The sequence below is a fragment of the Cibotium barometz genome, chromosome 19 (assembly GCF_041138505.1).
Source record: "Cibotium barometz isolate CiBa-2024 chromosome 19, ASM4113850v1, whole genome shotgun sequence".
NCBI lineage: Eukaryota > Viridiplantae > Streptophyta > Polypodiopsida > Cyatheales > Cibotiaceae > Cibotium > Cibotium barometz.
The window spans coordinates 42,877,005-42,892,352 of NC_141064.1; the positions used below are offsets into that span (position 1 = coordinate 42,877,005).

Here is a 15,348-nt window from a genome sequence, read left to right on the forward strand (position 1 = left end):
TGAAATCTCCATATGTTGCTTCACCGGACTATTAGGTCCCGGATGCAACAAAAAGTACTCAACAAGCTCACTGTCATAAGCGAGCACCATAACCCCGGGCATAACGACCGCCGAGACAGTGACCACCTGGGCGGCAGAGGTCGGCGAGGTAGGGATAGGGGGCACCCGTTGGAACAGCCCGAAAGGTGACCCAATGGCCTCCAACATCAGTCAATATGCATGTGGAAGACCTTGGAATCATCTGAGTGTAAGAGGAAAGCAATTCCAGTCTTCTTCGACAGGGTCGAAATAGCTGGTGTATGGTAGGAAGAACATCTTCCTTGTTAGGGTTTGTAGACCTTTGAAGTGCTTGCTGCAAGTAGCTACCACACACATACAGGTAGGGCAGAACTTGACAAGTACACAGAGAAGAAGAGTTGGCAGCGGAAATCTCACGTAGGTGAGGTTGGTTCTAGAAAATTTTCTAGTGTAGTTAATAATGCATTATACTCCTTTGGCATGCTTTTTAAGAGAATGGCTAATGCATCTTTATCTCCTATCTTGGCATTTATGTCATCTAGTTGTGTCATTATGCTTTTTATCTTGCTAACAAATTGTACTAGTGACTCAATGAAGTTCATTTCAAGCCCATAGAATTCAATTTTGATATGAATTTCTTAATTCTTGACTTTAGTCCTAAACTCTTGACTCAATTGAAGCTTCCTATGCATCAATGAGTGAAAGTATTTGCTCATCCTTTTCTATCCACTCATCATTTGGATTAGAGGGTGCATTGTCTTTAATGAGTTTCCATAGCTTTTTGTGCATGTAAAGATACTTCATTTGTGTAGCTCAAGTATGGAACTCTTCCCCATTAAATTTTTCAACTTGATTTATTGTGCTTACTGCCATTTGAGAGAGTCTTAGCAATGAGTACTACTCATTTGCCAATGTCTACTCGCATACAACATTAACCATGCAAGAGGTCTTCAAGTGCAAAATCAAGCAATTAAGTGATTTGAGTGCAAGAGAAGACTTCTCAAATTCCAAAAACATCAAACTTAACAAATCCGCAATGTGTCCTAAGACCGGAAAATTTTGCATGTGCTCCTTTGGGCTTCCCAACACTCATGAAGGGGCAATGTAATATGCTTTGATGCTTAGAAAACCCAAACACACCCTTACTTTTTTCAATATGGACTTTTTTCAATATGGCCTTAATTAAGGTTGATTTTTACTATTCTTAACTTAATGAGCTTAATTACCTTCTTAATATAGTGATTAAAAGGATTGCAAGATGGAAGCCGAAATTGAGCTTGCCAATGGGGCTAGTCAAGGGGGAAATGTGACAGGGACTTCAACCTTGATTGATAGGAGAGGATTAAGCCCAGAGATTCAATGCCCAAATGATGCAGATTCAAAGCGAAAAGCACCGACTGGTTTTACGACTCTAGTGTCGTGACCAGTGCTCTAAATGGCTTGAGATTGGAGTTGTGGGTTCCTTAGATGATAAGAAAGAAGCCCCTAAGAGCTTATAGCTCAATGTGTATCAGACAGGGAGAACCAGCTTGTAGACCAACGCAGCCTTCAATGCAAAAATCAGACCGTACAAGGCGAAATCCGCCACTTCCTCTCGTGTGGAACAACGCCTTAGTGTGCTTGATGTCCTCCCAAAAGCTGAAGAGCAATGGTGAAAGGGAGAGAGAGCTATGAGCTCTGCAAGTTCACCCACAAGAAGGGGATGAGGATAAGGTTATTATTAGTGAGCTAATTAACAGTTCAATTAGAGTGCCAGCAAAAGTTTGTGGATAAGATTAAAGATAAGCTATGAAGAGTTAACGACGAGGCTCTGATACTATGTTGCAAAACATGAGTGGAGTTGTGAGCAAATGTGACGATGCAAAACACTAAGCTTAGGTGGATGCAGCCGAAGTGAACTCATAATGATGAAAGATTAACACTAATAAAGCTTGGACTCAAGTTCAATTACGTTACAAGATTGAGAATTGTACTCATAGAAAAACTTGAGAGATTGCTTGATTTGATTGCTTGAAAATGACCCCTTTTATATGAGGTGAGTACAACTTAGCTTTGTTAGCTCATGTGGGATATTTCATACTCGCTCATGTGGCTGTTTTTTAGACTTACACTCACTCCCTACCTTCCTTGTGCTCTATGGCACCATATTTCTCAACAAGGGTGAAGCATTCATATCCAACACATGCTGCCGTTTTGCATTTCAGGCTGTTGCGCATAGGTGCCCTCTCCTACAACCCGGTTGTCCTTGGAGGTTGGGCCCTCTCCTCCTATGTCCTCTTCTTCTCCTTTTCCTTCTATCTCATCCTCTTCTCCGTCTCTCACAAGCCAAGATATGCAGAGTATGCACAATAAGGGAGGAAGAGGACGAGGCCCGCTACATGTTCAGGTGCCCAATGAATTACCAGATATGGGGGAGATTTCACTGCCTCTTCCAGGAGGGGTTTGGGCCACTGGCACAGGTGATGTAGTATCGAGAGACAAGGCCAGCCCATACAAGACGGAGTCCAAAGATCCATCACCAATTTCTTCACGGCACAAGCATCCACATCAGCCACCCACGCTGACACCACTGCATCGACATCAGCTCATATACCAGCCATGCACAGCAGTCATACTCGTGTCCCAAAGGAGTCCTAAGTGGGCAGGCCTACTCCATCCTACATGCCAGGCGCCTCCAACCCAAAGCACCGAGGATCTCCACCACACAGAGACAAATCCATAAGATTCTCTGACGACATGATTTGCCCTCACAGTAACCACATCTGCCATCATGAGGCTTATAGAGTCATGTTTCAGTTTTCAGTTTTCATGTTCTTTTTTTAACTTTTCCATGGCACTATATACCCATGGTATCATTGTACTATTTATGGTCTCATAGGCCCTTCGGGTTTTTTGTAGATGTTCATGTATCTTTCTTCTTTTCCTTCCTCCCTTCTTCAGCTTCCTCCCCTTTTCCCTTCTTCTTCTCCTTCCTCCCTACTTCCACTTCCTCTCCTTTTCCCCCCTTAATCCCATAAATTTAATCTCCTTGTTATTTAATCCCATAATTATAATTTGTAATCCTAGTGGTTCCTGATTAATTAATCATTGATTTTTTGGAACCTACAGTTTTTTGAATGAGGGATGAAACCTTTCCAAAAAAAACTCCAAAAACCTCCAAACTTTCAAACCTCTCAATGTTTCTTGTGACTATGAATGCACCATTATATTGGTATCTTCCAGCTTGTACACAATGTTGGGTTAGACACAAGCACAAGTCCGAACTCTCCTTCACCAAAACTCTCTTGCTTTCTAAGGAGTTTGTGGGAAGCTTATTACCACAACTCACACTCCACAGCAAAATGGAGTTTTGAGCACAAGAATCTGATAATTGTGGAGTTCTGAGCACCAAGTCCATGTGATGAGTTCCCAACTGTGTCTCACCAACACTCCATCATAACCACAAGTTCTCAGAATGTTCACACCATGGAATCTGTATGACCATTCATTACCCATGGTTCTCATGTAAATCTCTATGAATCATCAAAGTCGTGAGATTGGAACACAATCCATTAGCTCTCTCTGATCAAGTCATTGCCATGAATTCAGGGGATTAATGTTCAGCTGGTGACATCAGCATGTCACTACATACAGCCTATGCCAGAGCTGTCCAAAAGAAATCCTCAATGTATCTCAGCATCTCAATAGTCCCCTCCTGTGTCAATGTTAAAGACTCGTATTGGGAAGAGAGACTCTTGTGCTAACACAGGTTCTTTCACTAGTTTTGATGAAAGCGACGGATGTATAAAACTTGAGATTAAAATTTTGCTTCATATGGTATTAAAAGCTCCTTCACATAATAAGGATAGATTAACCACTATATTAAGATAAGTGAATCAAATATTTGAGCAAAAAATAGAGTATTCTCCTAGTTACATAACATTTATGCAAAGAAAAGATGTGAAATCTTGCCAGCTCATGTGACAAAACATGGCCGTAAAGAACTGATACCACTTTGGCCAGCCATGATACAAATATAAAGCTTTGACTGAACTGATCTGCATAACATATGAAACATTTTAAACTGCAAACAACACTCAAAAATAACAATCTGGAATCTTATGAGAATGGGAAAAAATAAAATTCTATGCAGGAGCTACAAAGCAATCATTACCTTTAAGAGATGATCTGCAACGAAAATCCCAAGGTTCAAAAGTAACAACCAGTATATTGACTGAGCAGGCTTGTGAGCATGGTCTGAATTTTCAAGCTCCAGCTGTGACATTATGCCTGAGATAAATCACAAGTCCACAAATTATTCATGAGTGGGTAAAGTTATTGCTAGACATTGTGACGCAAAAACTCCCCCTCCCCCCCCCCCCCCCCAAAAAAAAAAAGAAAAAGTGCCACAAATGCAAATTTTTTGGGGGGGCTCTATTGTGGGTGTGCCCGCCCGTATTTAGTGTCTTCCCATTTTTCCTCACTCTCCGTATTTTTTCCTATTTATCTGGAGGTGTGTATGGGCTGTCAACTGCCCCACATGCTGGCCGACTGTGTTTTCTTGCTGCCCGACTGTTCTGGTGCTGCCCGACCCATTCCTCAGTGCTAGCCGACTGTGTTTATACTGGCCGACTGACATGTTGCTGGTCGTGGGCAGCCAGGGCTGCTGTCGGCTGATTATGGGCTGGCCGACCAGCAGCCAGGGGCCCCTTGCCCCCACACTCCATCTTGTATAGTTCCAGGATTTTATTGGTGTATATAGCAGAGTTACACAGCTTCTCTTTTTTTTTTTTCCGAGAAAAGATCCTTTCATTAGTTATAGAAAAAACGCCCGTAGGGCTACAAAAGATCTCTCCTGCTCATAAGAGAAACAGAGCAATGAATACAGCATGGCAGCCCGGGAGACTCTCCCTAGGTGCTGCAAAATACAAGCATCAGTACAAAGGACTGAGAGGCTAAATCATACAATAGGGGGGGGGAAGAGCCAAACAGGTGGCCTGTAGTGCCAACGGGGGGATCCCGTGTGTAAGGTGTAGAAGGGGCCACAACGCCAAGTGGTGTGAAAGGCCTAGCGCCGCAAGATCGCCTCATCTGAGTCTCCCCGGATGCGGTCGTACTGTCCTCGCAGGATGTGGATAAACTCCTGCCAAATCCCACGTACAGTCTCTGCTGGTGGCTCCAATCTCCCCTCAAAGGCCGTAAAGCACCGGGCCCTCCAGGTGAACCAGATGGTGAGGCTGCTGAGGAGCTCCCATCGTAAATCCCGCTCCTGTGTCCAGCTGGCGGACGAGAAATCCGGTGCCGGAACCAGGCGAGGCTGGCCCCTAATAAATCTGATGGCCTGACTGCCCTGCTCCATCTCATAGCCCATAGCAGGCCCTGACGAAGTCGACCAAGCAGCAGCACCCCACGTAAACATACCCTATGGAGAGAGGGGAGCCAGAATACGCAGCATCCGCAGCCAAATCTGCTGCGCCTGAGGGCAATCCCAAAGACAGTGTCTCTGTGTCTCCATAGGGTGGCCGCATCGGACGCAGGCCGCCGGAAGACCGCTGTAAACAAGCCAAGTGCCAACTGCTGAGCCCCTGTGGTGGGCGACCAGCCACTGAAAAGTCGAGATCCTGCGGGCCTGTCGATGGGTTGTACAGAGGGGATCAGGCTTTCGCCAACCACGCACCCCCCCCCTCTCCCCATCCAGAGATATAAAATGCAAAGCCCTTCTGAATAATGCAGGTGTGGTGCATGGACTCTGAGGCTAGAAGGTGTGCCCGTGTGTTCTCCTCTAAATGAAGACTACAACTCTCGCTTTCTTCAACACTTATTTCTACATTCTTCAACATTTTTTCACTTTGGTTGACAGAAACAAAAAGAGGAGCTTTTTCATGCCGAAGCATGTCATTTGGGGGGTTGGTTGTTGACAAGATGTCACATGCGTGGAAGCTCTCTGTCTTCTTTTAGGCCTAAACACTTTTCATAGGAACATTCTGATGCACAATGCAAAGAAGAGATGGACAGAAGAGAGAGAAATGAAATGAAATGAAATGATATATTAACGTCTCTAAGAGGCCATAGTGGCCTATGAGACCAAAACTAAGAGTACATCTGAAGTTGGTGTCTCATCAAAGAGAACAACTAAATGAGACTAAAAAGTACAATAAATTGATTGTCCTACAGTTATAAGAACAGAACTGTAAGACTCCGAGATGATACTGAGTAGAAAATACAGGAAAATACTGAAAAATGTATATCAGGTAGATCCATGTATGCTGATCAGTTGAAGTGTTGCCCTCTCCTTAGATCAACTATCTCCGCCGTGGGATTGTCTAGAATGGAGAGGTCGTAGAAGCAAGGTAGGCACCTCTGATGCCGAGCAATAATGGTTCTGATCTGGCGATGGTGAGGATGTCGTGGTCGGGATCCTGGTGGGCGTGGCCGACGAGCACGACATAAGATAACTGCTCTTTCAGTGGTGACTCCCTGGGAGCGTGGTCGGTGCCCTGATGGTCCAATGGAGGAGGTATCAGGAGGTGTGTGGGCTGGGTTGCTGGTGCTGGTGCTGAAGAAATCTGTCACGGTCCTCTATCTAGGTACATCATGGCTGGGCCTCTTGTTTGCCAAGAGGGTCTCTCTGTGTCTCCTGAGCTCAAGTAGAAACAATCCGAGGCATCTCTGATCCTTTAACTCCATGACCCTGCGTTGGCCCAAAACCCTCTCGCAAGAGGCAGTGATATCTCCCTCGGATCTCATAATAGACTTTACATCGGCAAATGTAGCGTTCCTCTGTCTCTACCTCCTGGTAGCATAGCTCACAAATGCGGTCATCCACGATCTGATGCACATATTGCCCTGTCTCAATCCGCAGCCAGTGTGATGAGGTCCGGATCTGTCCAATGGCACAATGTATCCCATGTGATAGGTGTACATCCATGTACACCGGGCGGGTGATAAAATCATCCCGTGAGAGAGGTAGAAAATGGCTCTTGTAATGAGCCATTTTCGTGCCCAAGGGCTCAAGGGGACTAGTCCATGTCCTCTCTGTCTCCACTCTGATGATATCCATCCTAATCAGGCAGTTTTGCTCTGAGCGGGTGAGATCCAAAAATGGACAATCCAGACTGTACTGAAAGGGTGGTAGTGCCTCTATCCGCAAACCATGTAGGTCAAACCATGATCTCATCTGAGCGTACCAACAATGAGTATCTCCATCCTCTGCCAACTGTATGGATGAGGTCAATGCCAAACGGGAGTACCTTTGCTGAGGGAGCTCCCATAGCCGCTGTAAAAAGGTAACTGCCTGGAATAGGGCCTCGGATACTACTGGTGGGGCACCCATCTCAGCCCGAACAATCTCATGTGGTGCTGATGATTTGCTCCAAATCATGCGGGCGATCATCATAATCAGTGGTCTCTCTATTTGTCTACATCCCTCATGTGTCCCTCTCTGAGATTTGTGATGTATACTGGGCCTCCAAATTGGAGCTCCGTACAGGAGGGTCGATGTGACAAGCGTATCAAATAGCCACAATTTGGTGCGTGGCTCCTGAAACTGTATGTGTGCACACTACCTCTCAAGTGCCCCCAAGGCTGCATGCCCTCGAGCTAATCTAGCTGCTGCTGCCTCCTCAAGGGAGAAACGCGGTCTTGTGAAAGTAACTCCCAAGTAGACATATGACCTGACGTACTCTACCGGCTCCCCTCGAAAAGTGAACTGAGACTCTGATCTCGCCACCCATGCCTGTGTGGTGTTAAACACCATAACCTTGGTTTTCCCAAGGTTCACTGTCAGATCTCTATCCGCACAGAAAGCCTGTAATGCATCCAGGCGTCTCTGTAGTCCCTCTGGAGAGTCTGAGATTAGAACAATTTTATCGGCATATAACAAGATGGGTATCAACACCCCTGCCAGGCATGCCCCTGGGCCTCCCAATCTGTCTACATAATCAGAAACTGCATCAATGAACAATCCAAAGAGGGTGGGCGATAGCGGGCATCCCTGCTTCACCCCTATCGTGCTGGTCACCCTATCAGATAGTCCACTTGGAGCTCGGACTCTGCCTGTCACAGACTCATACAAAGCATATATCCCCCACTGCATATCCTCGGGTACCTCAATGTCATGCAATCTGTGCATAAGCCTGGCACGTGGTACGGTATCGAAGGCTTTGCGCAAGTCCACAAAGCAGCAGTATATCCTTCTCTTCTGTGCCCTACCCTCTTCAGTAAGTGCCCGAAGTGTCAGTATGTGATCCAAGGTAGTAAATCCTCTCCTGAAGCCAGCCTGTCCATGTGCTCGATGACCATGCCTCTCTGCCCATCGGCTCAGCTCCAACTCCAATATAGAGCCATATAATTTGGCCAAGTAATGACCAATCATGATCGTCCTGTAGTTGCCTGGTACCATGGGGTCTCCACTCTTAAAGAGTAGTACAATGATATGCTCTGTCCAGCTCACAAATGGCACGATTAAACACATGTACGATGAGCGGAGCCAAAGTGTCTCGTGCATATGACAAGTGCTCTCCAACTAGCGCATCATGATCCTGTGCCTTTCCATTCTCGTGCATATGACAAGTGTCTCCAACTAGCCCATCATGATCCTGTGCCTTTCCATTCTGTAACCTGTCTATCGCATCTAGCACCATCCGCATAGTAAAAAAGGTGCTGCTAGGCGGTCTAGCTCCCAGTGGAGGGGGGGTGGGGGGCTGTCCTGGTGCATCATATAGCTCTCTAGCATAAGTATGCCATGCCTCAGGTGCAGTAATCGGAGTACCAGGCTGTCTCTCCTGAAACATCTTCCATGCCCTCTTGCTGTCCTTCCCCAGGAAGAGTTGGTAGATCTCCTCCTCTAGCTTAGCCAGAGAGGCTCGTTTCTTCCTCCGCACAAGGCGCCGAAAGATCATCGTGGCCTGTCTGTGTGTGTGAGACCCAATGGCAATCTCACGCAATAGCTATGCTCGTGTCTCACGACACTCATCATCATACCAACTGTTCTGTGGGGCAGTGCTGCGGGGGTGGGTGGAAGGGATCATAGTGCAGGGAAACGCATATGAGGCGGATGCATGTAGAACACCTGTCAATCCTTTCGTGATCTCGTCCAGAGGGCTATGCGGGTCTAAAGCGAACAAGCCATCAGATATTGCATCCCGATAAACCCCAACTGTCTCACGTGTAAACTGTTATCTCGGGTACCTAGGTAGATGAGTGGCTGGCCCATCTCTCGGGGATCTACCTACTAGTGTGAAACTCAGGTATGAATGATCGGCTGCTATGCCAATGGGCCCACTGGAAATCGTGAAACCCCACACATCAGGTATCAATGAAGGACATCCCATCAAAGAAGAGATGGAGAGAAGAGAGAGAGAGATAGTACAAAAAGATACATAGTTCTTCGCAGCCCTAGGCATGCCTAAAAAGGTATCAATACCCTATTCTATGACCTCAAGGGTCCTATGTCTAGACCTGCCCTCAAGTGAGGGGAGATGCCCAAAAGGTTCTTTGGCAAAGCCTTTTATAGGCCTCAAGAGGAATCCCCAGCTGGCCGACAGTATCCCCAGCTGTCGGCCAGCAGCAAAGACATAAAAATATACATATGCTGCCAACCAGACCAGTAGCTCCTAGAGTACCTTGCCGACCTGTTCCTACATCCATAGGATGCCTTCTAGGATCCTCCTGTGCCCTGCTCATGCCCTAATTCCTCTATTTATCTGCTGCCCTTCAGGGATTAGCTGTGGGATGAGCATGCACATGACACAAGAATGGTTTCTCCAGCAGAATGGTAGAACAACTTCTTGTGCGCGCACCATTCAAGGGAATCTAGGCGATGGGTTATACCATGGAACATGGACCAGGCTTTCGCCCATCGTGGCCCCACCATCCAGAGATGTACCTAGACGTATGTCGATGACAAAGGTGTGGTGCATGCACACTTTGTATTACTTTGGCTTCGAGCCTGAGACCGTGTTCTTTGGTTGGCTTCGCGGATTCGGCAAATTGATCTAGGAAAACAATGGGCTTTTTGTTTGAAGTGTGTGAAGCCATATGCTTATATGTAAGGCTCATGTGAACAGACACTAACTCCAAGGGCACTTTTGTCCTACACGTTTTTCTAGTGGACATTTGGTGTGAAAGGACACCTAGACTAGGTTTTACTATTATCACTTCTACTTGTGTGAATATATGTGCAAGTACTCCTCCCTCTCTCTCTCAATCAATTTGCTTCCTCTATGTGTGAGCTTTCCATTGCCCCACAAACCCTAACAGTAGGTTCTTGTGGGCCAACATTTGGTATCAGAGCAAAGGGTTCCTAATGTTTTCAGGGTTTTTGCTATTTTAGGGGTTTTCTCATTTTAGGAAATCTGCCCAAACAGCACACCCCAAATCTGCCTATTCAATCAAAATCAGCAAACCCTAATTTCAGAACTGTACGACCAAACTCAAATTCAGTTTTTTCTTCACACACGTTCGCCTTGCTCTATACATCACCTCTGCAAAATCTGAAACTGCTTGGAGGTGGTCGTACAATGTTGACATGGCATTTTGTACCTTCACACACAAAATTGAAGCTACAAAAGTTCCCAAAATTTGGGGCTTTTCTGATTTTGGGATTCCTCGGCTTCCCGGCATTGGCAATCTACACATAGTACTATTCCAGTGTTGACAAATAACATCTATAAGTGAAAAATCGAGGCTTTTCCCACTCTTTCCTTTAGTTCCTTGCAGCAGGTTTGTGCAGGAGAAGTGCAGGTGGCTGCATTTGGTGGCAGTTTGTGCTCATTGCGCAAACTGCCACCAAATGAGTTGCATACAGCATATTTGTGCATCTTGTCAGTTCTTGTGAGTTGTGCACTTTGCAAAATGGCACAGAATGCAACAGATGTATTTGGTGTTTTTTCCCAAGAGGACAAACTTGATGGGAGCAATTACTCCTTGTGGAGTTTTATGGTCAAGAACTTGCTGGTTGCCAAGGGTCTGTGGGGGTATGTCAATGGTGATGAGCCCCATCCTGCAAACATTGCACCCACCACTCTGCGTAGAGGTGCTCAACAGGCTCCAACACCTGCTCCTACCACTAAGGAACAAAGAAGATGGGATGCACATGATGCCCAAGCCATAGCTTTGATCTCTTTGTCTGTCAAGATGTCAATTATTCCACACATCCAATCATGCAAGACATCAAAACATGCATTTGGCTACTATGTATCAGGCAAAAAATGAGGTCAAGGTAGCCTATCTCAAGAAAGAACTTGAGAACCTGGATATGCATGAAGGTTGCAGTATGGGTGATCATCTTACAAAGATTCAAGATTTTCGGGACCAACTACTTAATATTGATGAGGTCATTCCTGAAAAGGAACTTGTATCCAAGACATTATAGTCATTGCCAGAGTCCTACTACCTAAATGACTTATGATGGTCTACGAATGTATATGGATCATATGGGTGCTGCCCATATGGAGTCCACGAAAATAGCAGAATGGTTTGTGCATGCGTATGGATCATATGGGCAGTGCTCATATGGAGTTCAATGGCATGGCAGAAGAGTTGAAAGACTCATGAACAAGGTGGTACCCAGATAAACAACTATTGGGATGACTAGTGGTCATCATCGTAATTAATGGATTCATGGATTTCTAGCCATACGTTTGGCTTCAATTTTTGGTAGTTGATCTCTTATTCTATGGAACCGCACAATTGGCTCTTATGTGTAAGCTCGATAAGAATTCCAATTTGGATGGATCTGACATTATGAGATATGCTACTCAAAACTCAAATTTCCTATAAACTATTGTTATTAACTGTTTATGAGAAGGGGGGAATGTTACCATTTGGTCCACCCTTATGATTTGGACAGTGTCCTGTGAGCCCGAACTTATTTTTACAAAGGATGTGGACAGGGAATTTTTCCACGCCATGCACTTAGGAATTCATGTGGACTATGGTTTCGCACATACATGTTATGATGTACACAAGCACAAGCTCATATTTTATGAGAGATGGACATTTTACACGGTGCAAGACACTTGTAGAGGTCAAGATTTGATATGGAGCCTTTACAGAGGTTTAACTTGCTTGGATATGCCTGAAAAATGGCCACAAAACATAAGTTTCAAGGGATTTTATTCATTTATATGTTTTTAAGGTTTATAAGTACTATGTGTACACACTCACTGGAGTTCAAGCGGCCAAAAGCTAACAACTTATAAGTGAATACACACCATAGGTGGACTACTTTAATGAATTATGGACAAAACACAAGTTTTTTTTTTTTTCAAAAAGAGACTTCTATTAAGTATGAGAAAAACATAGAACAATCGTGGCTATAAGCCGGAAAAGAATAGAATCACCCCAATATGTAAGGTGATTTCAACCACTGAGGAGAATCATGATGCCATGTAAGACCTATGGTACTAGAGAAAAAGAAGATGCCATGGTCCCATTCCCGCATAAATAACACACGCTTCGCCTATGCACAACGAGAGGGCCACTGAATGCGAGCCCAAGTAGCCATAAGAGTGTGGATGATATCACCCCATATGGTACTAATGCACTAAGACCCAAAAATCTCGACACCCTCAATAGCCTCCGTGCATCTAGCTCTCCAGATCTGCCATGCTGTAATACTAGCAATAATCTCCCAACTGGTGTCAATCCTCTGTCTAGGGGGTGTATAATCAAAGTGAGGAACATCCTGCAATAAACCATGCTGGGTAATACCTCTACGAATGCAAAAAGCAGAATCTATACCACTGCCCTCATAAAAAAGCTGCGGACCAGACTGGGAGAGCCAAGCAATTGCCCCCCAAGTCACATGCATGGCTCGGCCACTCAATTTGCCCATAAGTTGGGCTACAGGACCCCAAATCTGCTATGCAATGCTGCATCCCCATAGACAATGTTGTAGGGACGTAGAATCTGCCGCACATCTAGGACAGGAAGGTGCTACACTGAAAACTGATCTCCACTGATTGGTGGGGAGACCACCATGTAAGAATAACCAAAAGAAATGAGAGATCTGGCTCCTTCTGTATGAGTGCCAAAGTCTATGCCAATATCTGCGCTGTATCACTGGAGAAATATCATAGCTCTCCCAATGAGGCCTGACAGTAGGGATCATATGCATCTGTCCAGTGAGGAGAAGCCTGGCAGGCCTCTTGCCTCTTACACAAGGCACATGTGTGATAAAAGTCACTAATATCACAGAGAGCAGAGGCCAGGCTTTGAGAGGCCTGTAAGAAGTCATGAGATCTCCAAATATCAAGCATACGACGCAATAACTCTGCATCTGAAAACAAATGATCAGGGATGCGTACATGGGGTGCTGATCCATGGCAATTCGGATCTCTAATACATAAAACCACTGGGCAATGATCCGATTTGGAGGTGCCTGTAGCAATCAAAGTATGTCCACCTCTGTCAAGCACCCAATCATCCACATAAAATCTATCTAACCGTGCATAGATACATCCTACATCTCGTCTCTTGTTAGACCATAAATAAAGAAGAGTGGATGGACTCCTCAAAATGTCATCCTCATGCCAACAATCTCTACCATGAATGGAGAGTATAAACCTCTCCCAAGACACTCTTTCAAGAGGATGCACCAAGCCCTCATGTCCACCTCTTTTATCCGTTGGCATCTCAACCATGTTAAAATCCCCACCAATAATCCAATGGTCGGCAAGAGGCATCAATGTAGTGAGAGATTTCCAAAAGACAATCCTCTCACCTCTATGGTTAGGAGCATATAGGTTGCGAATACCAATGTGTGTGTAGTACCCTGCAGAAGAAGGATCCACTGCGCTCTCGCAAGCAAAATGACACCATGTCCAATGATGCAAGGCAAGATCAAAGCTGAAACAGAGATACAAACACCACCCTTGGTACCAACAGCCGGTGACCAAAAGGTGTGTGCCGAGAGAAGCTTGCCTGATCTCCCACACTGACTAGCATCCAGTTTATGCTCTTGCAAGAGCAATATATCCATAGGTCCACCTGTGATTGCACAATGAAGCTAGGTTTTTACAATTTGTTTCCGTCGACGCGGAAAAAAAACCCCAAGACCCTGAATGTTCCAAGAGACAATCCTCATAAAGACTCAGAGTAGGAATGACCAGATCTCGTGGTCGACGAAGGACCTCCTTTAGAGGCGAAAGTACGTCTCGCATAGGCAAGGGAGGGAAAATCTGACGATGTAAACCTTACCTCTCTCTCCCACTCCGGGGAAAAGCCACGGCTAGTCTCCAGAACTGGAGAGGTACCATGACAATGCGAATGTGCAACATCATCCTCAAGGGTACAATCATCCTGTAACTGTAATGCAGCATCCTCCTGTGATGGATCCACATCATGTGCCTGCAAGGCCTCATCCTCCAAAAAAGGATCAACATCCTGTGAGGCAAGAGCTGCATAGGGGTTAGGGTGCTCCATAGGGAGTGTGGATGAAGGGGCAGGTACGGGGGTCCGAGGGTCCGAGGGTGCCTGCCATCCCTAACCACAACCCAACGCTGTGTGGTCTGCTGTGGCAAAGGAGCAACTGGAGTCTCAGCATCTGCAGAAGACCTCTGATGGGCAGGACCACACCGTTCCTAGCATGGCCCCTCGATCTGGGACAATCTCTAGCAATGTGACCCTATCGACGACAAATCCGACACTGGTCAGGTCTGCCTGCAATCTCCATCCTCTAGCGGAAATGAGATCAGTCAAGTCTCTGAAGCATAACATGATCATCAATAATCGATGGATCAGGAACAAGGACAAGGACCCCGGGTACACCATCAAGAGTGCCGGTAACGGCTACGGAAGTTGAGGCCGGAGAGCTCGGGAGGATTGGTACCTCTAGAACCTGGCCAAAGGATGCCCCTATGGAAGCTAAAAGCTTCCAATAGGACCGAGGAAGAGCAGGGAACCGTAGTGAGACCGGGGTAAGGCGCTGATCCTCCACCACTGGATCAAAGCCCACCTGGTACTGAAAGAAGAAAATCTTCCTAGGACCAAGAGGAAAGGGGCTGCTAGCCAAAGCCTGAGAAGTAGCTTCTGAAGAATGAAAGTCCACCTCGAAGAAGCCTCAACCAAGTAAACGAGTATCCTAAAAGTGCACAATCAGCTCCGAAGGGAGAGCTGCTAGAAGCCATTCACGGGCCTGCAAACGAGGGGTGGAACCATAAACTCTCGCAACAAGGGTAGTCTGGACCTCAAGGTCAATGTCATGCTGAAGAGAGGAGCTCGTCTCGTGAAAAATTGATGATTCTCCCGGCCAGTGGGGGTGATGGGAGATTGGCTGCGGCAAAAAAAGCCATAAGGCCAATCAAGAAAAAGTGGGCAGCCGACTTGAATCCAGATAAAATAGCTGCT

The 15,348-nt window shown here is 45.9% G+C and overlaps 1 protein-coding gene across 1 annotated transcript in view; it reads right to left on the minus strand.

The window, feature by feature from the left end:
- The window catches only part of LOC147628630 (Rhomboid-related intramembrane serine protease family protein), a 98,843-nt gene that overhangs the window by 21,003 nt on the left and 62,492 nt on the right, over nucleotides 1-15,348 (minus strand). The window contains exons 3-4 of the mRNA XM_086814211.1: nucleotides 4,172-4,287; nucleotides 3,970-4,055 (exon numbers count right to left, since the gene is read on the minus strand). Of these exons, the coding sequence (XP_086670337.1) occupies nucleotides 3,970-4,055; nucleotides 4,172-4,287 (202 nt within the window). The remainder of the gene's footprint in view (nucleotides 1-3,969; nucleotides 4,056-4,171; nucleotides 4,288-15,348) is intronic.